General features: G+C 40.9%; 2 protein-coding genes across 2 annotated transcripts in view; both read right to left on the bottom strand.

The window, feature by feature from the left end:
• The window catches only part of LOC139753620 (probable glutamate receptor), a 316,265-nt gene that overhangs the window by 79,124 nt on the left and 212,976 nt on the right, over positions 1 to 24,165 (bottom strand). The window contains exon 5 of the mRNA XM_071670236.1: positions 3,988 to 4,205. Coding sequence (XP_071526337.1) covers positions 3,988 to 4,205 — 218 coding nt within the window. The remainder of the gene's footprint in view (positions 1 to 3,987; positions 4,206 to 24,165) is intronic.
• On the bottom strand, positions 8,872 to 10,629 carry LOC139753742 (rho GTPase-activating protein 20-like). The gene is made up of 2 exons (XM_071670538.1): positions 10,282 to 10,629; positions 8,872 to 9,915 (listed from the first exon to the last, which is right to left on the bottom strand). The coding sequence occupies exons 1-2, from the start codon at positions 10,332 to 10,334 to the stop codon at positions 8,931 to 8,933; spliced, it is 1,038 nt and encodes a 345-aa protein (XP_071526639.1). The 5' UTR covers positions 10,335 to 10,629; the 3' UTR covers positions 8,872 to 8,930.

Here is a 24,165-nt window from a genome sequence, read left to right as displayed (position 1 = left end):
GTATATAATTTATACTTGCTGCCTTTATTCATTTCCGTCGCCACCCCGCCACACATGAAATGAGAACCCCCTCCCTTCGCATGCGCACGAGGTAGCGCTAGGACAAGACAACAAAGGCCACATTCGTTCACACTCAGTCTCTAGCTGTCATGTATAATGCACCGAAACCACAGCTCCCTTCCCACATCAAGGCCCCAAAAAACTTTCCATGGTTTACCCCAGACGCTTCACGTGCCATGGTTCAATCCACTGACAGCCCATCGACCCCGGTATACCACATCGTTCCAATTCACTCTATTCCTTGCACAGCTTTCACCCTCCTGCATGTTCAGGCTCCGATCGCTCAAAATCTTTTTCGCTCCATCTTTCCACCTCCAATTTGGTCTCCCACTTCTCCTCGTTCCCTCCACCTCTGACACATATATCTTCTTTGTTGTCAACCTTTCCTCATTCATTCTCTCCATGTGAACAAACCATTTCAAAACATCCTCTTCTGCTCTCTCAACTTCACTCTTTTTATCGCCACACATCTCTCTTACCCCATCTCTTACCCTTTACTTACTCGATCAAACCACCTCACACCACATATTCTCACCAAACATCTCATTTCCAACACATCCACCCTCCCCCGCATAACTCTATCTATAGCCCACGCCTCGCAACCATATAGCATTGTTGGAACCACTACTCCTTCAAACATACCCATTTTTGCTTTCCGAGATAATGTTCTCGCCTTTCACACATTTTTCAGCGCTCCCAGAACTTTCGCCCCCTCCCCCACCTTATGATTCACTTCCGCTTCCAAGTTTCCATCTGCTGCCAAATCCACTCCCAGATACCTAAAACACTTCACTTCCTCCACTTTTTCTCCATTCAAACTTACCTCCCATTTGGCTTGTCCCTCAACCCCACTGCACCTAATAACCTTGCCCTTATTCACATCTACTCTCAACTTTCTTCTTTTACACGCTTTACCAAACTCAGTCACCAGCTTCAGCAGTTTCTCACCCGAATCAGCCACAAGCGCTGTATCATCAGCAAACAACAACTGACTCACTTCCAAAGCCCTCTCATCCACAACAGACTGCATATTTACCACTCTTTCCAAAACTCTTGTATTCACCTCCCTAACGACCCCATCCATGAACAAATTCAACAACTATGGAGACATCACGCACCCTTGCCGCAAACCGACATTCACTGAGAACCAATCACTTTCCTCTCTTCCTACACGTACACATGCCTTACATCCTCAATAAAAACTTTTCACTGCTTCTGGCAACTTGCCTCCCACACTATGTATTCAGAATACCTTCCACAGAGCATCTCTATCAACTCTATCATATGCCTTCTCCAGATCCATAGATGCTACATACAAATCCATTTGCTTTTCTAAGTATTTTTCACATACATTCTTCAAAGCAAACACCTGATCCACACATCCTCTTTCACTTCTGAAACCACATTGCTCTTCCCCAATCTGATGCTTTGTACATGCTTTCACCCTCTCAATCAATACCCTCTCACATAATTTCCCAGGAATACTCAACAAACTTATACCTCTGCAATTTGAGCACTCACCTTTATCTCCTTTGCCTTTGTACAATGGCATTATGCAAGCATTCCTCCAATCTTCAGGCACCTCACCATGAATCATACATATATTAAATATTTTTTTCGCCAAACACCTCAACCAAAACACACTATATCTGCCACTCAATTATCTAACACATTCAACAAACCTTCAAGATACTCACTCCATCTTCTCACATCACCACTACTTGTTACTACCTCCCCATTTGCCCCCATCACTGATGTTCCCATTCGTTCTCTTGTCTTACGTACTTTATTTGCCTTCTTCCAAAACATCTTTTTATTCTCCCTAAAATTTAATGATACTCTCTCATCCCAACCCTTATTTGCCCTCTTTTTCACCTCCTGCACCTTTCTCTTGACCTCCTGCCTCATTCTTTTATACATCTCTCGGTCATTTACGGTATTTCCCTGCAAAACTCGTCCAAATGCCCCTGCCTTCTCTTTCACTAATAATCTTACTTCTTCATCCAACCACTCACTACCCTTTCTAATCAACCCACCTCCCACTCTTCTCATGCCACAAGCATCTTTTGCGCAAGCCATCACTGCTTCCCTAAATACATCCCATTCCTCCCCCACTCCCCTTACGTCCTTTGTTCTCACTTTTTCCATTCTGCACTTAGTCTCTCCTTGTACTTGCTCCTACGCATTCCTCACGTGACGTAGAAGGCGACTAAAGGGGACGGCAGGGGGGGTCTAGAAACCCTCCTCTTCTTGTATTTTAACTTTCTAAAAGCGGAAACAGAAGAAGGAGTCACGCGGGGAGTGCTCATCCTACTCGAAGGCTCAGATTGGGGTGTCTAAATGTGTGTAGATGTAACCAAGATGAGAAAAAAGGAGAGATAGGTGGTATGTTTGATGTAAGAAACCTGGATGGTTTGGCTCTGAGTGAAACGAAACTCAAGGGTAAAGGGGAAGAGTGGTTTGGGAATGTTTTGGGAGTAAAGTCAGGGGTTGGTGAGAGGACAAGAGTAAGGGAAGGAGTAGCACTACTCCTGAAAAAGAAATGGTGGGAGTATGTGATAGAGTGAAAGTAAATTCTAGATTGATATGGGTAAAACTGAAAATGGATGGAGAGAGATGGGTGATTATTGGTGCCTTTGTACCTGGGCATGAGAAAGATCATGAGAGGCAATTGTTTTGGGAGCAACTGAATGAGTGTGTTAGTAGTTTTGATGCATGAGATCGGGTTATAGTGATGGGTGATTTGAATGCAAAGGTGAGTAATGTGGCAGTTGAGAGAATGATTGGTGTACATGAGGTGTTCAGTGTTGTAAATGGAAATGATTAAGAGCTTGTAGAAATTTTGTGCTGAAAAAGGACTCTTGATTGGGAATACCTGGTTCAAAAAGAGGGATATACATAAGTATACGTATATAAGTAGGAGAGATGGCAAGAGAGCGTTATTGAATTAAGTGTTAATTGATAGGCGCGCGAAAGAGAGACTTTTTGGATGTTAATGTGCTAAGAGGTGCAACTGAAGGGATGTCTGATCATTATCTTGTGGAGGCGAAGGTGAAGATTTGTAGAGGTTTTCAGAAAAGAAGAGAGAATGTTGGGGTGAAGAGATTGGTAAGTGAGCTTGGGAAGGAGACTTGTGTGAGGAATTCATTGTATTTCTATCATTATCATTATTATTATTTTTATTATTATTATTATCATTATTATTGTTACTATTATTATTATCATTATTATCATCATCATCATCATCATCATCATCAACATCATTGATTATCATTACCCTCACGCCAAATATTGGGGTTGATAAAAGAAAGAAATGAATAAATGAAAATAGATAATACGGCACAGCTGATATTTGGTGTAGCTTCCTGTAACACTATGACTTTACTGAATGAGTCGGTTTGGCAACGATACAAGATTTTCACATATGTTTGCCTCTCTTAGATTTTCCCATATGGGAAAGGCGTGTCGTAATAAGTTTTCATTGTTCTTCACAACCCCAGAATCCCATTTCCAGGACATGTTTTATTCATAGAAGGATTATTCATAACGTGCAATCATCACTAATATTCAAAACTGGCAATACCATCTGGCGCTCTCCCCCTTTGTGAGCGATAATCTCGTGTCATAAAGCTTCGTTTCCCAATATTTCAGTCTTCAATATGCGAACTTTTGCTTGGTGATTAAGGCTATATTTTTCATTCAAGCAGTAACTATTATATATTTAGTATCATTTCAATCACATAATTAGAGGAGAAATCCGTCTAGTCGGGAAGATGCCAGTTATCGCCACTGAGTGTAATTCACTGGATTTTGTGACCACCACATGGGGCCACTGTACATCCTACGGCAGTGTTGACCTTCCTGTATCAAAACTTTATTAGAAATAGTCAGTGTAATTAAGAAACTTGTATGGTAAACGTAACTAACAGAGATAATGGTGGGTAGAATGGAGTTGGACAACATAACAGCTGAGATGCCAGGTTGGTCGACGAGATCCCTGATATTCTGTATGGGCTGAGGAATGTGTCGCACCGCCAGCAGGGAGATGAGGTTACCAGTGTAGCTCCAAGTGGCCAACATTGCCACCACCAACCAACTACCCACCACACACCTTACCCTCACGCCATCAATCCTCATCGTCAAGTCTGTGAAAATGGAACAGAAAACGTTAGACATATAGCATTTCCCTCACAACTCGTTATAAAAAGTGTTTCTTCAGAGATGAAAGATATGGAAACCATAACATTTATCAACAGTTTGAACAAGACAGTCACACGAGTCCATCTCCGTCATTGGATATATTCAGTAATGTGAGGGAACAACTTTCATCCACACAACGTCATTATCAGACACTCTTCTGTTACTTCGTTAGTTTTGGTACAGTTCTCATGTCTGGTCTCAGTATCAGCCACAAACATTATTTGATATGAAGTCATCCCTCACTACCACACTGATTCTTTTATCAAAACTTACGAATATTTCAGTAAAAGAATTGACAAATATCTCAATATAAAACATAGAGGTCCGTAAACAGGTATGATAATGTAATGCAATATAGTGTGAGTAAACTTTACAAATAGTACCGTGTGTGTGTGTGTGTGTGTGTGTGTGTGTGTGTGTGTGTGTGTGTGTGTTCTTCATATCTGTTACTTTGCCAAACTTGATACAGTGACACAAGAAAATATGAGAAAAGTTATGAACTGACTGTGTTTGGAACCCCATTTCTAACATTGCCTCGAGACTAGAGTCAATTATACCATTACATTAAGAACTTTTCCTCATTTCTTGAACAATCAACACCAACGAAATCACTATCATGCAGAATGATAAGAGGAAAGGCACACACACACACACACACACATATATATATATATATATATATATATATATATATATATATATATATATATATATATATATATATATATATATATATATATATATATATATATATATATATATTTTTTTTTTTTTTTTTTGCTTTGTCGCTGTCTCCCGCGTTTGCGAGGTAGCGCAAGGAAACAGACGAAAGAAATGGCCCAACCCACCCCCATACACATACCTTGATTCAATCCACTGACAGCACGTCAACCCCGGTATACCACATCGCTCCAATTCACTCTATTCTTTGCCCTCCTTTCACCCTCCTGCATGTTCAGGCCCCGATCACACAAAATCTTTTTCACTCCATCTTTCCACCTCCAATTTGGTCTCCCTCTTCTCCTCGTTCCCTCCACCTCCGACACATATATCCTCTTGGTCAATCTTTCCTCACTCATTCTCTCCATGTGACCAAACCATTTCAAAACACCCTCTTCTGCTCTCTCAACCACGCTCTTTTTATTTCCACACATCTCTCTTACCCTTACGTTACTTACTCGATCAAACCACCTCACACCACACATTGTCCTCAAACATCTCATTTCCAGCACATCCATCCTCCTGCGCACAACTCTATCCATAGTCCACGCCTCGCAACCATACAACATTGTTGGAACCACTATTCCTTCAAACATACCCATTTTTGCTTTCCGAGATAATGTTCTCGACTTCCACACATTCTTCAAGGCTCCCAGAATTTTCGCCCCCTCCCCCACCCTATGATCCACTTCCGCTTCCATGGTTCCATCCGCTGCCAGATCCACTCCCAGATATCTAAAACACTTCACTTCCTCCAGTTTTTCTCCATTCAAACTCACCTCCCAATTGAATTGACCCTCAACCCTACTGTACCTAATAACCTTGCTCTTATTCACATTTACTCTTAACTTTCTTCTTTCACACACTTTACCAATCTCAGTCACCAGCTTCTGCAGTTTCTCACATGAATCATCCACCAGCGCTGTATCATCAGCGAACAACAACTGACTCACTTCCCAAGCTCTCTCATCCCCAACAGACTTCATACTTGCCCCTCTTTCCAAAACTCTTGCATTCACCTCCCTAACAACCCCATCCATAAACAAATTAAACAACCATGGAGACACCACACACCCCTGCCGCAAACCTACATTCACTGAGAACCAATCACTTTCCTCTCTTCCTACACGTACACATGCCTTACATCCTCGATAAAAACTTTTCACTGCTTCTAACAACTTGCCTCCCACACCATATATTCTTAATACCTTCCACAGAGCATCTCTATCAACTCTATCATATGCCTTCTCCAGATCCATAAATGCTACATACAAATCCATTTGCTTTTCTAAGTATTTCTCACATACATTCTTCAAAGCAAACATCTGATCCACACATCCTCTACCACTTCTGAAAGCACACTGCTCTTCCCCAATCTGATGCTCTGTACATGCCTTCACCCTCTCAATCAATACCCTCCCATATAATTTGCCAGGAATACTCAACAAACTTATACCTCTGTAATTTGAGCACTCACTCTTATCCCTTTTGCCTTTGTACAATGGCACTATGCACGCATTCCGCCAATCCTCAGGCACCTCACCATGAGTCATACATACATTAAATAACCTTACCAACCAGTCAACAATACAGTCACCCCCTTTTTTAATAAATTCCACTGCAATACCATCCAAACCTGCTGCCTTGCCGGCTTTCATCTTCCGCAAAGCTTTTACTACCTCTTCTCTGTTTACCAAGTCATTTTCCCTAACCCTCTCACTTTGCACACCACCTCAACTAAAACACCCTATATCTGCCACTCTATCATCAAACACATTCAACAAACCTTCAAAATACTCACTCCATCTCCTTCTCACATCACCACTACTTGTTATCACCTCCCCATTTGCGCCCTTCACTGAAGTTCCCATTTGCTCCCTAGTCTTACGCACTTTATATACCTCCTTCCAGAACATCTTTTTATTCTCCCTAAAATTTAATGATACTCTCTAACCCCAACTCTCATTTGCCCCCTTTTTCACTTCTTGCACCTTTCTCTTGACCTCCTGTCTCTTTCTTTTATACGTCTCCCACTCGATTGCATTTTTTCCCTGCAAAAATCGTCCAAATGCCTCTCTCTTCTCTTTCACTAATACTCTTACTTCTTCATCCCACCACTCACTACCCTTTCTAATCAACCCACCTCCCACTCTTCTCATGCCACAAGCATCTTTTGCGCAATCCATCACTGATTCCCTAAATACATCCCATTCCTCCCCCACTCCCCTTACTTCCATTGTTCTCACCTTCTTCCATTCTGTACTCAGACTCTCCTGGTACTTCCTCACACAAGTCTCCTTCCCAAGCTCACTTACTCTCACCACCCTCTTCACCCCAACATTCACTCTTCTTTTCTCAAAACCCATACAAATCTTCACCTTAGCCTCCACAAGATGATGATCAGACATCCCTCCAGTTGCACCTCTCAGCACATTAACATCCAAAAGTCTCTCTTTCGCGCGCCTGTCAGTTAACACGTAATCCAATAACGCTCTCTGGCCATCTCTCCTACTTACATAAGTATACTTATGTATATCTCGCTTTTTAAACCAGGTATTCCCAATCATCAGTCCTTGATCAGCACATAAATCTACAAGCTCTTCACCATTTCCATTTATAACACTGAACACCCCATGTATACCAATTATTCCCTCAACTGCCACATTACTCACCTTTGCATTCAAATCACCCAACACTATAACCCGGTCTCGTGCATCAAAACCGCTAACACACTCATTCAGCTGCTCCCAAAACACTTGCCTCTCATGATCTTTCTTCTCATGCCCAGGTGCATATGCACCAATAATCACCCATCTCTCTCCATCAACTTTCAGTTTTACCCATATTAATCGAGAATTTACTTTCTTACATTCTATCACATACTTCCACAACTCCTGTTTCAGGAGTACTGCTACTCCTTCCCTTGCTCTTGTCCTCTCACTAACCCCTGACTTTACTCCCAAGACATTCCCAAACCACTCTTCCCCTTTAACCTTGAGCTTCGTTTCACTCAGAGCCAAAACATCCAGGTTCCTTTCCTCAAACATACTACCTATCTCTCCTTTTTTCACATCTTGGTTACATCCACACACATTTAGGCACCCCAATCTGAGCCTTCGAGGAGGATGAGCACTCCCCGCGTGACTCCTTCTTCTGTTTCCCATTTTAGAAAATTAAAAAAAAATACAAGGAGGGGAGGATTTCTGGCCCCCCGCTCCCGTCCCCTCTAGTCGCTTTCTACGACACGCGAGGAATGCGTGGGAAGTATTCTTTCACCCCTATCCCCAGGGATAATATACATATATATATATATATATATATATATATATATACACATACACACACATACACACACACACGCACACATACACACACACACACATACATATATATACATGTGAAAAATGTAAGAAACAATTTAGAAAACTGAAACTTCTAGCTTGAAATGAAATGAAAAAATGAATGTCACATAATGGTTCAACCTCTGGCTATGGAAAGGAAATGCTTAATTCATTTACACAAACGTCAATAGTAGTTCTCATCAATTTATCCACTGTATCAATAAGCTTCAATGTCTTAGCTACATTTTTTCCAATTTCACTATTTTCTTGTCAAAGCACCATGTATGAAAACTATCACTCCAGTAACACAACTATAAACATTTACTTCCCCTTTAAAAAAAAAGTTCTGGGGAACTCTGTCTCGATACACTGCGGGACACTCTACCACCTGGCGAGGTTTGTGTTGCAATGGTTCTTGATTCACAAACGTAGTAGCATCACTGGTGGGCCAAGGTAGTTCCGTTGGCGAAGAGGAGCTCATGAAACATGTCAGAAAGCATGCTACTGCAGGCAGGAGTGAAGGACGAGGTAGCGCTGAAGGAGGTCTGTTGATGGATCCTGAGCGAAGTATATACACAGCATGAGGCTGGCATTCAACATCAACTGGTGTTAAGGAGGATCATGTGGAGAGTGGGATAAGAACCACTCACTTCGAGTTCGCATTCGTTCTGTCTGTCTTTCATGCACCTTATACAAGCCATTTTCTTCCAGTGAGATGGAAAGACGAGTGCATGACTCCCTTAAGTTGTTTTCTGGCACACCAGCAACTGGCCCTCCTCCCCCACCTACTGCCCCTAACTCACTGCTTACTCCTCCACCACATGTCAAACCACTACTGCTCTCTGGGATATGAATCAATGCTGGTGTGGACTGTGATTCCTCCTGGTAGGCCATAGGTGCTACTAAGCTGTCTGGCGGATATCTAAATGCAAATATCCAGTCCTCCTCTACTTTCAGTATCCGACCAGTGATTCGAGCATAATATTCATAATTGGCCCGTCCAAACAGGTTGCTCACATCAAAGTTGTCGATGAGGAACTGCATTATCAGGGTAGCCACCTTATAACGGATAACATCTTCCATGCGTGCTGTCTTGCCATCTGCCACGCATGACTGGAAAAAGGAGGGCGCAACCGACACACCCAAGGCCTCTGAAGTCATCCCTGTCTTTGCTCTATTTGCATTCATGGCTATCACTCTGAAAGTGCCAAAGAGCAGGACAAGTAGGTGCTGTGTTACAGCTGTCATGGATGTGATGAGGCGGTGGATGTGGTCGCGCTGCTGCTCTGTATCTGGTAGCTGAATGATGGAAAACAGCTCTTGCTCACCCTCAAGCCCAAAGATGCCCTCTGGTAGCTTTCGAAGAAATTTCTTCAAGACTGATGCTATAGTGTATACTGAGAAGTTGTCAATATTAACTAGACGTCCATTCTGCAAGAAGTGAATCAATTTTTTCATGGATCCCTGATGACCTGGGGCACGAAAGACATCTTTCTTGGTGGGTCCCTCTTTGTTTAGCTTGAGGATGAGCAGCAACAAAGGCCCTGGGATATCGTTCTTGCACACTTGCTCCAGCGACACACCAAACTTCACCCTGCCAATAGTCCAGTATGGTGGGTAGGGGTGGGTGCATGGAGAGCATGGTATGGGTGGTTCTGTTGAGGGACACCAAAGATCTCCCCAACCACCCCGTCGTTGCAGCATCATCTTCATCCAGGAAACACACACAAACACACCTCTCTTGCTGCCTCAGTACTTTTCTTGTTACAAATAAATGCTAGGTTCACTCTATTGGTACTTATTTCTCTATCTTATCCATCGTGAATCCAAAGCTGTGTACTGCTGACCACACTTATTCTTTTAGTCATATTCCTGAGTGAAATTCCTTAATAATGTTCTCTGACTGCTATGTAATCACTCATCATACTTCATAATCATGGTCAAATGATTTCCTGAGAACTTCTCAAGCCTGCGAGGGTAGGGAACATTGGGATGGCCACAAGAGGTGACCATTATTGCCTAGGGCGGCAGCTCGTCGTTGCATTCTCTCGGTCCACGTGCTCATATCCTGCCCTCAACCACCCACAACACAAAACTCCCGAGGCTGGGCCCTCCTCACGCTCTCAGTCTGGTGGCTTCTTCATGAATGTCTTACGTCATACTGGCTCCCTCTCCAGAGACTGGGTCACTCCAAAGCATCATATGGAAGGGTTAGATAGGGTACTTTGACTTTGAAAGACATTCCATTTTCCTAATTTTCTCTCAATACCTCCATCCCTAACCACACCTATCCAAACATTATAAATATATATATATATATATATATATATATATATATATATATATATATATATATATATATATATATATATATATATATATTCATATATATATTCATATTTGTTATACTTTGTCGCTGTCTCCCGCATTAACAAGGTAGCACAATGAAACAGACGAAAGAATGGCCCAACCCACTCACATACACATGTATATAAATACACGTCCACACACGCATATATATATATATATATATATATATATATATATATATATATATATATATATATATATATATATATATATATATATATATATACGTCTATGTATATACATATATATATATATATATATATATATATTTTTTTTTTTTTATACTTTGTCGCTGTCTCCCGCGTTTGCGAGGTAGCGCAAGGAAACAGACGAAAGAAATGGCCCAACCCCCCCCCCCCATACACATGTACATACACACGTCCAGACACGCAAATATACATACCTACACAGCTTTCCATGGTTTACCCCAGACGCTTCACATGCCTTGCTTCAATCCACTGACAGCACGTCAACCCCTGTATACCACATGACTCCAATTCACTCTATTTCTTGCCCTCCTTTCACCCTCCTGCATGTTCAGGCCCCGATCACACAAAATCTTTTTCACTCCATCTTTCCACCTCCAATTTGGTCTCCCTCTTCTCCTCGTTCCCTCCACCTCCGACACATATATCCTCTTGGTCAATCTCTCCTCACTCATTCTCTCCATGTGCCCAAACCATTTCAAAACACCCTCTTCTGCTCTCTCGACCACGCTCTTTTTATTTCCACACATCTCTCTTACCCTTACGTTACCTACTCGATCAAACCACCTCACACCACACATTGTCCTCAAACATCTCATTTCCAGCACATCCATCCTCCTGCGCACATCTCTATCCATAGCCCACGCCTCGCAACCATACAGCATTGTTGGAACCACTATTCCCTCAAACATACCCATTTTTGCTTTCCGAGATAATGTTCTCGACTTCCATATATATATATATATATATATATATATATATATATATATATATATATATATATATATATATATATATATATATATATATATATATATATATACGTATATGTATATATATATGTATATGTGTGTGTGTGTATATGTGCGTGTGTATGTGGATGTATATGTATATGTATATTTATGTATATTATCCCTGGGGATAGGGGTGAAAGAATACTTCCCACGCATTCCTCGCGTGTGGTAGAGGGCGACTAGAGGGGACGGGAGCGGGGGGCCAAAATCCTCCCCTCCTTGTATTTTTTAACTTTCTAAAATGGGAAACAGAAAAAGGAGTCACGCGGGGAGCGCTCATCCTCCTCGAAGGCTCAGACTGGGGTGTCTAAATGTGTGTAGATGTAACCAAGATGTGAAAAATGGAGAGATAGGTAGTATGTTTGAGGAAAGGAACCTGGATGTTTTGGCTCTGAGTTAAACGAAGCTCAAGGGTAAAGGGGAAGAGTGGTTTGGGAATGTCTTGGGAGTAAAGTCAGGGGTTAGTGAGAGGACAAGAGCAAGGGAAGGAGTAGCAGTACTCCTGAAACAGGAGTTGTGGGAGTATGTGATAGAATGTAAGAAAGTAAATTCTCGATTACTATGGGTAAAACTGAAAGTTCATGGAGAGAGATGGGTGATTATTGGTGCATATGCGCCTGGGCATGAGAAGAAAGATCATGAGAGGCAAGTGTTTTGGGAGCAGCTGAATGAGTGTGTTAGTGGTTTTCATGCACGAGACCGGGTTATAGTGATGGGTGATTTGAATGCAAAGGTGAGTAATGTGGTAGTTGAGGGAATAATTGGTATACATGGGGTGTTCGGTGTTGTAAATGGTAATGGTGAAGAGATTGTAGATTTATGTGATGAAAAAGGACTGGTGATTGGGAATACCTGGTTTAAAAAGCGAGATATACATAAGTATACGTATATAAGTAGGAGAGATGGCCAGAGAGCGTTATTGGATTACGTGTTAATTGACAGGCGTGCGAAAAAGAGACTTTTGGATGTTAATGTGCTGAGAGGTGCAACTGGAGGGATGTCTGATCATTATCTTGTGGAGGCTAAGGTGAAGCTTTGTATGGGTTTTCAGAAAAGAAGAGTGAATGTTGGGGTGAAGAGGGTGGTGAGAGTAAGTGAGCCTGGGAAGGAGACTTGTGTGAGGAAGTACCAGGAGAGACTGAGTACAGAATGGAAAAAGGTGAGAACAATGTAAGTAAGGGGAGAAGAGGAGGAATGGGATGTATTTAGGGAATCAGTGATGGATTACGCAAAAGATGCTTGTGGCATGAGAAGAGTGGGAGGTGGGTTGATTAGAAAGGGTAGTGAGTGGTGGGATGAAGAAGTAAAATTATTAGTGAAAGAGAAGAGAGAGGCATTTGGACGATTTTTGCAGGGAAAAAATGAAATTGAGTGGGAGATGTATAAAAGAAAGAGACAGGAGGTCAAGAGAAAGGTGCAAGAGGTGAAAAAGAGGGCAAATGAGAGTTGGTGTGAGAGAGTATCATTAAATTTTAGGGAGAATAAAAAGATGTTCTGGAAGGAGGTAAATAAAGTGCGTAAGACAAGGGAGCAAATGGGAACTTCAGTGAAGGGCGCAAATGGGGAGGTGATAACAAGTAGTGGTGATGTCAGAAGGAGAGGGAGTGAGTATTTTGAAGATTTGTTGAATGTGTTTGATGATAGAGTGGCAGATATAGGGTGTTTTGGTCGAGGTGGTGTGCAAAGTGAGAGGGTTAGGGAAAATGACTTGGTAAACAGAGAAGAGGTAGTAAAAGCTTTGCGGAAGATGAAAGCCGGCAAGGCAGCAGGTTTGGATGGTATTGCAGTGGAATTTATTAAAAAAGGTGGTGACTGTATTATTGACTGGTTGGTAAGGTTATTTAATGTATGTATGACTCATGATGAGGTGCCTGAGGATTGGCGGAATGCGTGCATAGTTCCATTGTACAAAGGCAAAGGGGATAAGAGTGAGTGCTCCCAATTACAGAGGTATAAGTTTGTTAAGTATTCCTGGTAAATTATATGGGAGGGTATTGATTGAGAGGGTGAGGGCATATACAGAGCATCAGATTGGGGAAGATCAGTGTGGTTTCAGAAGTGGTAGAGGATGTGTGGATCAGGTGTTTGCTTTGAAGAATGTATGTGAGAAATAATTAGAAAAGCAAATGGATTTGTATGTAGTATTTATGGATCTGGAGAAGGAATATGATAGAGTTGATAGAGATGCTCTGTGGAAGGTATTAAGAATATATGGTGTGGGAGGCAAGTTGTTAGAAGCAGTGAAAAGATTTTATCGAGGAAGTAAGGCATGTGTACGTGTAGGAAGAGAGGAAAGTGATTGGTTCTCAGTGAATGTAGGTTTGCGGCAGGGGTGTGTGATGTCTCCATGGTTGTTTAATTTGTTTATGGATGGGGTTCTTAGAGAGGTAAATGCAAGAGTTTTGGAAAGAGGGGCAAGTATGAAGTCTGTTGGGGATGAGAGAGCTTGGGAAGTGAGTCAGTTGTTGTTCGCTGATGATACAGCGCTGGTGGCTGATTCATGTGAGAAACTGCAGAAGCTGGTGACTGAGTTTGGTAAAGTGTGTGAAAGAAAAAAGTTAAGAGTAAATGTGAATAAGAGGAAGGTAATTAGGTACAGTAGGGTTGAGGGTCAAGTCAACTGGGAGGTAAGTTTGAATGGAGAAAAACTGGAGGAAGTAAAATGTTTTAGATATCTGGGAGTGGATCTGGCAGCGGATGGAACCATGGAAGCGGAAGTATGTCATAGGGTGGGGGAGGGGGCGAAAATCATGGGAGCCTTGAAGAATGTGTGGAAGTCGAGAACATTATCTCGGAAAGCAAAAATGGGTATGTTTGAAGGAATAGTGGTTCCAACAATGTTGTTAATGTGGGATGGTTGCGAGTCGTGGGCTATGGATAGAGTTGTGCGCAGGAGGATGGATGTGCTGGAAATGAGATGTTTGAGGACAATGTGTGGTGTGAGGTGGTTTGATCGAGTAAGTAACGTAAGGGTAAGAGAGATGTGTGGAAATAAAAAGAACGTGGTTGAGAGAGCAGAAGAGGGTGTTTTGAAGTGGTTTGGGCACATGGAGAGAATGAGTGAGGAAAGATTGACCAAGAGGATATATGTGTCGGAGGTGGAGGGAAACGAGGAGAAGAGGGAGACCAAATTGGAGGTGGAAAGATGGAGTGAAAAAGATTTTGTGTGATCGGGGCCTGAACATGCAGTAGGGTGAAAGGAGGGCAAGGAATAGAGTGAATTGGATCGATGTGGTATACCGGGGTTGACGTGCTGTCGGTGGATTGAATCAGGGCATGTGAAGCGTCTGCGGTAAACCATGGAAAGCTATGTACGTATGTATATTTGCAAGTGTGGATGTATGTATATACATGTGTATGATGGTGGTTTGGGCCATTTCTTTCGTCTGTTTCCTTGCGCTACCTCGCAAACGCGGAAGACAGCGAAAAAAAAAATGTATATATATATATATATATATATATATATATATATATATATATATATATATATATATTATTTATCTATTCATTTTGCTTGTCGCTGTCTCCCGCGTTAGCGAGGTAGCGAAAGGAAACAGACGAAAGAATGGCCCAACTCGCCCCCATACACATGTATATACATACACGTCCTCACACGCCAATATACATACCTATACATCTCAATGTACACATATATATACACACACATACATATACGCATACACACATGTACATAATTCATATTGTCTGCCTTTATTTGTTCCCATCGCCACCTCGCAACACATGGAATAACAACCCCCTCCCCCCTCATGTATACGAGGTAGCGCTAGGAAAAGACACCAAAGGCCCCATTCGTTCACACTCAGTCTCTAGCTGTCATGTAATAATGTACCGAAACAACAGCTCCCTTTCCACATCCAGGCCCCACACAACTTTCCATGGTTTACCCCAGACGCTTCACATGCCCTGGTTCAATCCATTGACAGCACGTCGACCCCGGTATACCACATCGTTCCAATTCACTCTATTCCTTGCACGCCTTTCACCCTCCTGCATGTTCAGGCCCCGATCACTCAAAATCTTTTTCACTCCTTCTTTCCACCTCCAATTTGGTCTCCACTTCTCCTCGTTCCCTCCACCTCTGACATATATATCCTCTTGGTCAATCTTTCCTCACTCATTCTATCCATGTGACCAAACCATTTCAAAACACCCTCTTCTGCTCTCTCAACCACACTCTTCTTATTTCCACACATCTCTCTCACCCTTACATTAGTTACTCGATCAAACCACCTCACACCATATATTGTCCTCAAACATCTCATTTCCAGCACATCCATCCTCCTGCGCACAACTCTATCCATAGCCCACGCCTCGCAACCATACAACATTGTTGGAACCACTAATCATTCAAACATACCCATTTTTGTTTTCCGAGATAATGTTCTCGACTTCCAAACATTCTTCAAGGCTCCAAGAATTTTGGCCCCCTCCCCCTTCCTATGATTCATTTCCGCTTCCATGTTTCCATCTGCTGCCAGATCCACTCCCAGATATCTAAAACACTTTACTTCCTCCAGTTTTTCTCCATTCAATCTTACCTAACAATTGACTTGACCCTCAACCCTACTGTACCTAATAACCTTGCTCTTATTCACATTTACTCTTAACTTTCTTCTTTCACACACTTTATCAGACTCAGTCACCAGCTTCTGTAGTTTCTTACATGAATCAGCCACCAGCGCTGTATCATCAGCGAACAACAACTGACTCACTTCCCAAGCTCTCTCATCCACAGCAGACTGCATACTTGCCCCTCTTTCCAAAATTCTTGCATTCACCTCCCTAACAACCCCATCCATAAACAAATTACACAACCATGGAGACATCACACACCCCCGCCGTAAACCTACATTCACTGAGTACCAATCACTTTCCTCTCTTCCTACACGTACACATGCTTTACATTATCCATAAAAACTTTTCACTGCTTCTAACAACTTGCCTCCCACACCATATATTCTTAAACCCTTCCACAGAGCATCTCTATCAACTCTATCATATGCCTTTTCCAGATCCATAAATGCTACATACAAATACATTTATTTTTCTAAGTATTTCTAACATACATTCTTCAAACCAAACACCTGATCCACACATCCTCTACCACTTCTGAAACCACACTGCTATTCCCGAATCTGATGCTCTGTACATGCCTTCATCGTCTCAATCAATACCCTCCCATAAAATTTCCCAGGAATACTCAAGAAACTTCTACCTCTGTAATTTGAGCACTCACTCTTATCCCCTTTGCCTTTGTACAATGGCACTATGCAAGCATTCCGCCAATCCTCAGGCACCTCACCATGAATCATACATACATTATATAACCTTACCAACCAGTCAACAATGCAGACAACCGCTTTTTTAATAAATTCCACTGCAAAACCATCCAAACCTGTTGCCTTACCGGCTTTCATCTTCCGTAAAGCTTTTACTACCTCTTCTCTATTTATCAAATCGTTTTCCCTAACCCTCTCACTTTTCACACCACCTCGACCAAAACACCCCATATCTGCCACTCTATCATCAAACAAATTCAACAAACCTTCAAAATACTCACTCCATCGCCTTCTCACATCACCACTACTTGTTATCACCTCCCCACTAGCCCCCTTCACTGAAGTTCCCATTTGCTCCCTTGTCTTACGCACTTTATTTACCTCCTTCCAAAACATCTTTTTATTCTCCCTGAAATTTAATGATACTCTCTCACCCCCAACTCTCATTTGCCCTTTTTTTCACCTCTTGCACCTTTCTCTTGACCTCCTGCCTCTTTCTTTTATACATCTCCCACTCATTTGCATTTTTTGCCTGCAAAAATCGTCCAAATGCCTCTCTCTTCTCTTTCACTAATAATCTCACTTCTTCATCCCACCACTCACTACCTTTTCTAATCAACCCACCTCCCACGCTTCTCATGCCACAAGCATGTTTTGCGCAAGCCATCACTGATTCCCTAAATACATCCCATTCCTCCCCCACTTCCCCTACCTCCTTTGTTCTCACCTTTTTCCATTGTGTACTCAGTCTCTCCTGGTACTTCCTCACACAAGTCTCCTTCCCAAGCTCACTTACTCTGACCACTCTCTGCACCCCAACATTCTCTCTTCTTTTCTGAAAATCCCCAAAAATCTTTACCTTCGCCTCCACCAGATAATGATCAGACATCCCTCCAGTTGCACCTCTCAGCACATTAACATCCAAAAGTCTCTCTTTCGCGCGCCTATCAGTTAACACGTAATCCAATAACGCTCTCTGGCCATCTCTCCTACTTACATACGTATACTTATGTATATCTTGCTTTTTAAACCAGGTATTCCCAATCATCAGTCCTTTTTCAGCACATAAATCTACAAGCTCTTCACCATTTCCATTTACAACTCTAAACACTCCATGTATGTCAATTATTCCCTCAACTGCCACATTACTCACCTTTGCATTCAAATCACCCATCACTATAACCCGGTCATGTGCATGAAAACCACTAACACACTCATTCAGCTGCTCCCAAAACACTTGCCTCTCATGATCTTTCTTCTCATGCCCAGGTGCATATGCACCAATAATCACCCATCTCTCTCCATCAACTTTTAGTTTTACCCATATCAATCCAGAATTTACTTTATTACACTCTATCACATACTCCCACAACTCCTGATTCAGGAGTAGTGCTACTCCTTCCCTTGCTCTTGTCCTCTCACTGACCCTTGACTTTACTCCCAAGACATTCCCAAACCACTCTTCCCCTTTACCCTTGAGCTTCGTTTCATATAAGCCAAAACATCCAGGCTCCTTTCCTCAAACATACTACCTATCTCTCCTTTCTTCTCATCTTGGCTGCATCCACACACATTTAGACACCCCAATCTGAGCCTTCGAGGAGGATGAGCACTCCTCGCGTGACTCCTTCTTCTGTGTCCCCTTTTAGAAAGTTAAAATACAAGGAGGGGAGGGTTTCTGGCCCCCCGCTCCCGTTCCCTTTAGTCGCCTTCTACAACACGTGAGGAATGCGTTGGAAGTATTCTTTCTCCCCTATCCCCAGGGACAGGGGAGAAAGAATACTTCACACGCATTCCTCATATATATATATATATATATATATATATATATATATATATATATATATATATATATATATATATATATATATATATATATATATATATATATATATATATATATATATATATATATATATATATATATATATATATATATATATATATATATATATATATATATATATATATATATATATATATATATATATATATATATATATATATATATATATATATATATATATATATATATATATATATATATATATATATATATATATATATATATATATATATATATATATATATATATATATATATATATATATATATATATATATATACATATTTATTAATTTTACTTAGTCGCTGTCTCCCGCGTTGGCGAGGTAGCGCAAGGAAACAGACGAAAGAATGGCCCAACCCACCCATATACACATGTATATACATACACGTCCACACGTGCACATATACATACGTATACATCTCAACATATACATATATGTACACGCACAGACATATACATATATACAAGTGTACATAATTCATACTGTCCGCCTTTGTTCATTCTCAATCGCCACCCCGCCAAACATGAAATAACAATTCCTTCCCACAACATGTGCGCGAGGTAGCGCTAGGAAGACAACAAAGGCCACATTCGCTCTCACTCAGTCTCTAGCTGTCATGTAATAATGCACTGAAACCACATCTCCCTCTGCACATCAAGGCTCCGCAGAACTTTTCATGGTTTACCCAGACGCTTCACATGCCCTGGTTCAATCCATTGACAGCACGTCCGCCTCCGTATAGCACATCGTTCCAATTCACTCTATTCTTTGCACGCCTTTCACCCCCCTGCATGTTTAGGCCCCGATCACTCAAAATCTTTTTCACTCAATCTTTCCACCTCCAATTTGGTGTCCCACTTCTCGTTCCCTCCACCTCTGTCACATATATTCTCTTGGTCAATCTTTCCTCACTCATTCTCTCCATGTGACCAAACCATTTGAAAACACCCTCTTCTGCTCTCTCAACCACACTCTTTTTATTACCAGACATCTCTCTTACCCTTACATTACTTACTCGATCAAACCACCTCACACCACATATTGTCCTCAAACATCTCATTTCCAGCACATCCACCCTCCGCACAACTCTATCCTTAGTCCACGCCTCGCAGCCACACAACATTATTGGAACCACTATTCCTTCAAACATACCCATTTTTGCTTTCCAAGATAATGTTCTCGATTTCCACACATTCTTCAACGCTCCCAGAACTTTCGCCCCTTCCCCCACTCTATGATTCACTTCCGCTTCCATGGTTCCATCCGCTGCCAAATCTACTCCCAGATATCTAAAGAACTTCACTTCATCCACGTTTCTCCATTCAAGCTTACCTTCCTGTTGACTTGTCCCTCAACCCTATTGTACATAATAATAACCTTGCTCTTATTCACATTTACTCTCAGCTCTCCTCTTTTACACACTTTACCAAACTGCAGTTTCTCACATGAATCAGCCACTAGCGCTGTATCATCAGCGAACAACAACTGACTTACTTTCCAAGCTCTTTCATCCCCAACAGAGTACGTAATTGCCTCTCTTTCCAAAACTCTTGCATTCACCTCCCTAACAACCCCATCCATAAACAAATTAAACAACCATGGAGACATCACACACCCCTGCCACAAACCTACATTCACTGAGAACCAATCACTTTCCTTTCTTCCTGCACGTACAAATGCCTTACATCCTCGATAAAAAACTTTTCACTGCTTCTAACAACTTGCCTCCCACACCATATATTCTTAATACTTTCCACAGAGCATCTCTATCAACTCTATCATATGCTTTCTCCAGATCTATAAATGCTACATACAAATCCATTTGCTTTTCTAAGCATTTCTCACATACATTCTTCAAAGCAAGCACCTGTTCCACACATCCTCTACCACTTCCGAGACCACACTGCTCTTCCCTAATCTGATGCTCTGTACATACCTTCCGCCAATCCTCAGGCACCTCACCATGAGTCATACATACATTAGATAACCTTACTAACCAGTCAACAATACAGTCATCCCCATTTTTAATAACTTCCACTGCCATCCCATCCAACCCGCCACCTTGCCGGCTTTCATCTTCTGCAAAGCTTTTACTACCTCTTCTTTGTTTACCAAATTATTTTCCCTAACTCTCTCAATTTGCACACCACCTCCACCAAAACACCCTATATCTGCCACACTGTCATCAAACACATTCAATAAGCCCTCAAAATACTCACTCCATCTCCTTCTCACATCACCACTACTTGTTATCACCTCCCCATTAGCCCCCTTCACTGAAGTTCCCATTTGTTCGTCTTACGCACTTTATTTACCTCCTTCCAAAACATCTTTTTATTCTCCCTAAAGTATAATGATTCTCTCTCTCCCCAACTCTCATTTGCCCTTTTTTTCACCTCTTGCACGTTTCTCTTGACCTCCTGCCTCTTTCTTTTATACATCTCCCACTCATTTGCATTATTTCCTGCAAAAATCGTCCAAATGCCTCTCTCTTCTCTTTCACTAATACTCTTACTTCTTCATCCCACCACTCACTACTCTTTCTAGTCTACCCACCTCCCACGCTTCTCAAGCCACAAGCATCTTTTGCGTAAGCCATCACTGCTTCCTTATATACATCCCATTCCTCCCCCACTCCCCTTACGTCCTTTGTTCTCACCTTTTTCCATTCTGTACTCAGTTTCTCATGGCACTTCCTCAGATAAGTCTCCTTCCCAAGCTCACTTACTCTCACCACTCTTTTTAACCCAACATTCTCTCTTCTTTTTTGAAAACAAATCTTCACCTTCGCTTCCACAAGATAATGATCAGACATCCCTCCAGATGCACCTCTGAGCACATTAACATCCAAAAGTATCTCTTTCGCGCGTCTATCAATTAACTCTTAATCCAATAACGCTCTCTGGCCATCTCTCGTACTTACATACGTATACTTATGTATATCTCTCTTTTTAAACCAGGTATTCCCAATTACCCGTCCCTTTTCAGCACATAGATATACAAGCTCTTCACCATTTCCATTTCCATTCCTATGAGTCCACGGGAAGAATGAAACAGATAAGTTCCCAAGTGCACTTTCGTGTAATAATCACATCATCAGGGGAGACATAAGAGAGAAATATAACAGTCAGTTGATATACAACCAAGAGACGTAGCTATGACGACATATGGGCAGCATACTATTGTCCAAGACAGACAACGAGCGTATCATAAACTTACTATGTGGACAAGAAGTTGGATTGTCTACAAATTTTATCAACTATAAAGTTTTCCAATTTGTATAGACTTTCACTAATATTAATAAGGTTATAATTCTTTGTGTATTTGATAACAGAAGATTCAATGATATTTCTCGTGGTACTGGAGTGAGAGTTAATACCTGAGATGGCATTTTTCCATTCAATATAATGATCTTGATTTTTATCGTCATTGAAAAAGGCATTTGATTCTTGTCCTGTTCTTATACTATATTTCTGTTGCTTACCTGTGAAATAAAGATCCTGACACATTTCATGTGTGGTAGGGTGACGACGAGAGTAGATGAAGGCAGCAAGTTTGGATATGTACATGTGTATATATGTATATGTCTGTGTATGTATATGTATGTATGCGTTGAAATGTATAGGTACATATATGTGCGTGTGGCGGCGTTTATGTATACATATGGGAGGGTTGGGCCATTCTTTCGTCTGTTATCTTGCGCTAACACGCTAACGCAGGAGACAGCGAATAGATATGATAGATAGATATATATATATGTATGTATATATATATATATATATATATATATATATATATATATATATATATATATATATATATATATATATATATATATATATATATATATATATATATATATATATATATATATATATATATATATATATATATATATATATATATATATATATATATATATATATATATATATATATATATATATATATATATATATATATATATATATATATATATATATAGAGTTTTGGAAAGAGGGGCAAGTATGAAGTCTGTTGTGGATGAGAGAGCTTGGGAAGTGAGTCAGTTGTTGTTCGCTGATGATACAGCGCTGGTGGCTGATTCATGTGAGAAACTGCAGAAGCTGGTGACTGAGTTTGGTAAAGTGTGTGAAAGAAGAAAGTTAAGAGTAAATGTGAATAAGAGCAAGGTTATTAGGTACAGTAGGGTTGAGGGTCAAGTCAATTGGGAGGTGAGTTTCAATGGAGAAAAACTGGAGGAAGTGAAGTGTTTTAGATATCTGGGAGTGGATCTGGCAGCGGATGGAACCATGGAAGCGGCAGTGGATCATAGGGTGGGAGAGGGGGCGAAAATTCTGTGAGCCTTGAAGAATGTGTGAAAGTCGAGAACATTATCTCGGAAAGCAAGAATAGGTATGTTTGAAGGAATAGTGGTTCCAACAATGTTGTATGGTTGCGAGGCGTGGGCTATGGATAGAGTTGTGCGCAGGAGGATGGATGTGCTGGAAATGAGATGTTTGAGGACAATGTGTGGTGTGAGGTGGTTTGATCGAGTAAGTAACGTAAGGGTAAGAGAGATGTGTGGAAATAAAAAGAGCGTGGTTGAGAGAGCAGAAGAGGGTGTTTTGAAATGGTTTGGGCACATGGAGAGAATGAGTGAGGAAAGATTGACCAAGAGGATATATGTGTCGGAGGTGGAGGGAACGAGGAGAAGAGGGAGACCAAATTGGAGGTGGAAAGATGGAGTGAAAAAGATTTTGTGTGATCGGGGCCTGAACATGCAGTAGGGTGAAAGGAGGACAAGGAATAGAGTGAATTGGAGCGATGTGGTATACCGGGGTTGACGTGCTGTCAGTGGATTGAATCAGGGCATGTGAAGCGTCTGGGGTAAACCATGGAAAGCTGTGTAGGTATGTATATTTGCGTGTGTGGACGTATGTATATACATGTGTATGGGGGTGGGTTGGGCCATTTCTTTCGTCTGTTTCCTTGCGCTACCTCGCAAACGCGGGAGACAGCAAAAAAAAAAAAAAAATATATATATATATATATATATATATATATATATATATATATATATATATATATATATATATATATATATATATATATAATATATATATATATATATATATATATATATATATATATATATATATATATATATATATATATATATGTATATATATATATATATATATATATATATATATATATATATATATATATATATATATATATATATATATATACATACATATATATATATTCCTATGAGTCCACGGGGAAAATGAAACACGAAAAGTTCCCAAGTGCACTTTCGTGTAATAAACACATCATCGG

This window comes from Panulirus ornatus, chromosome 15, assembly GCF_036320965.1.
Source record: "Panulirus ornatus isolate Po-2019 chromosome 15, ASM3632096v1, whole genome shotgun sequence".
In the NCBI taxonomy this organism is placed as follows: domain Eukaryota; kingdom Metazoa; phylum Arthropoda; class Malacostraca; order Decapoda; family Palinuridae; genus Panulirus; species Panulirus ornatus.
The sequence above is the reverse complement of the archived record's forward strand: the minus strand, read 5'-3'. Positions and strand labels throughout refer to the sequence as shown.

Coding starts and splice junctions, on each gene's coding strand:
- LOC139753742 (XM_071670538.1), bottom strand. CDS start 10,334: ATGGTCACCTCTTGTGGCCATCCCAATGTTCCCTACCCTCGCAGGCTT. Junction 9,916..10,281: donor TACCCTCGCAGGCTTGAGAA/GTTCTCAGGAAA, acceptor GACTATTGGCAG/GGTGAAGTTTGGTGTGTCGC.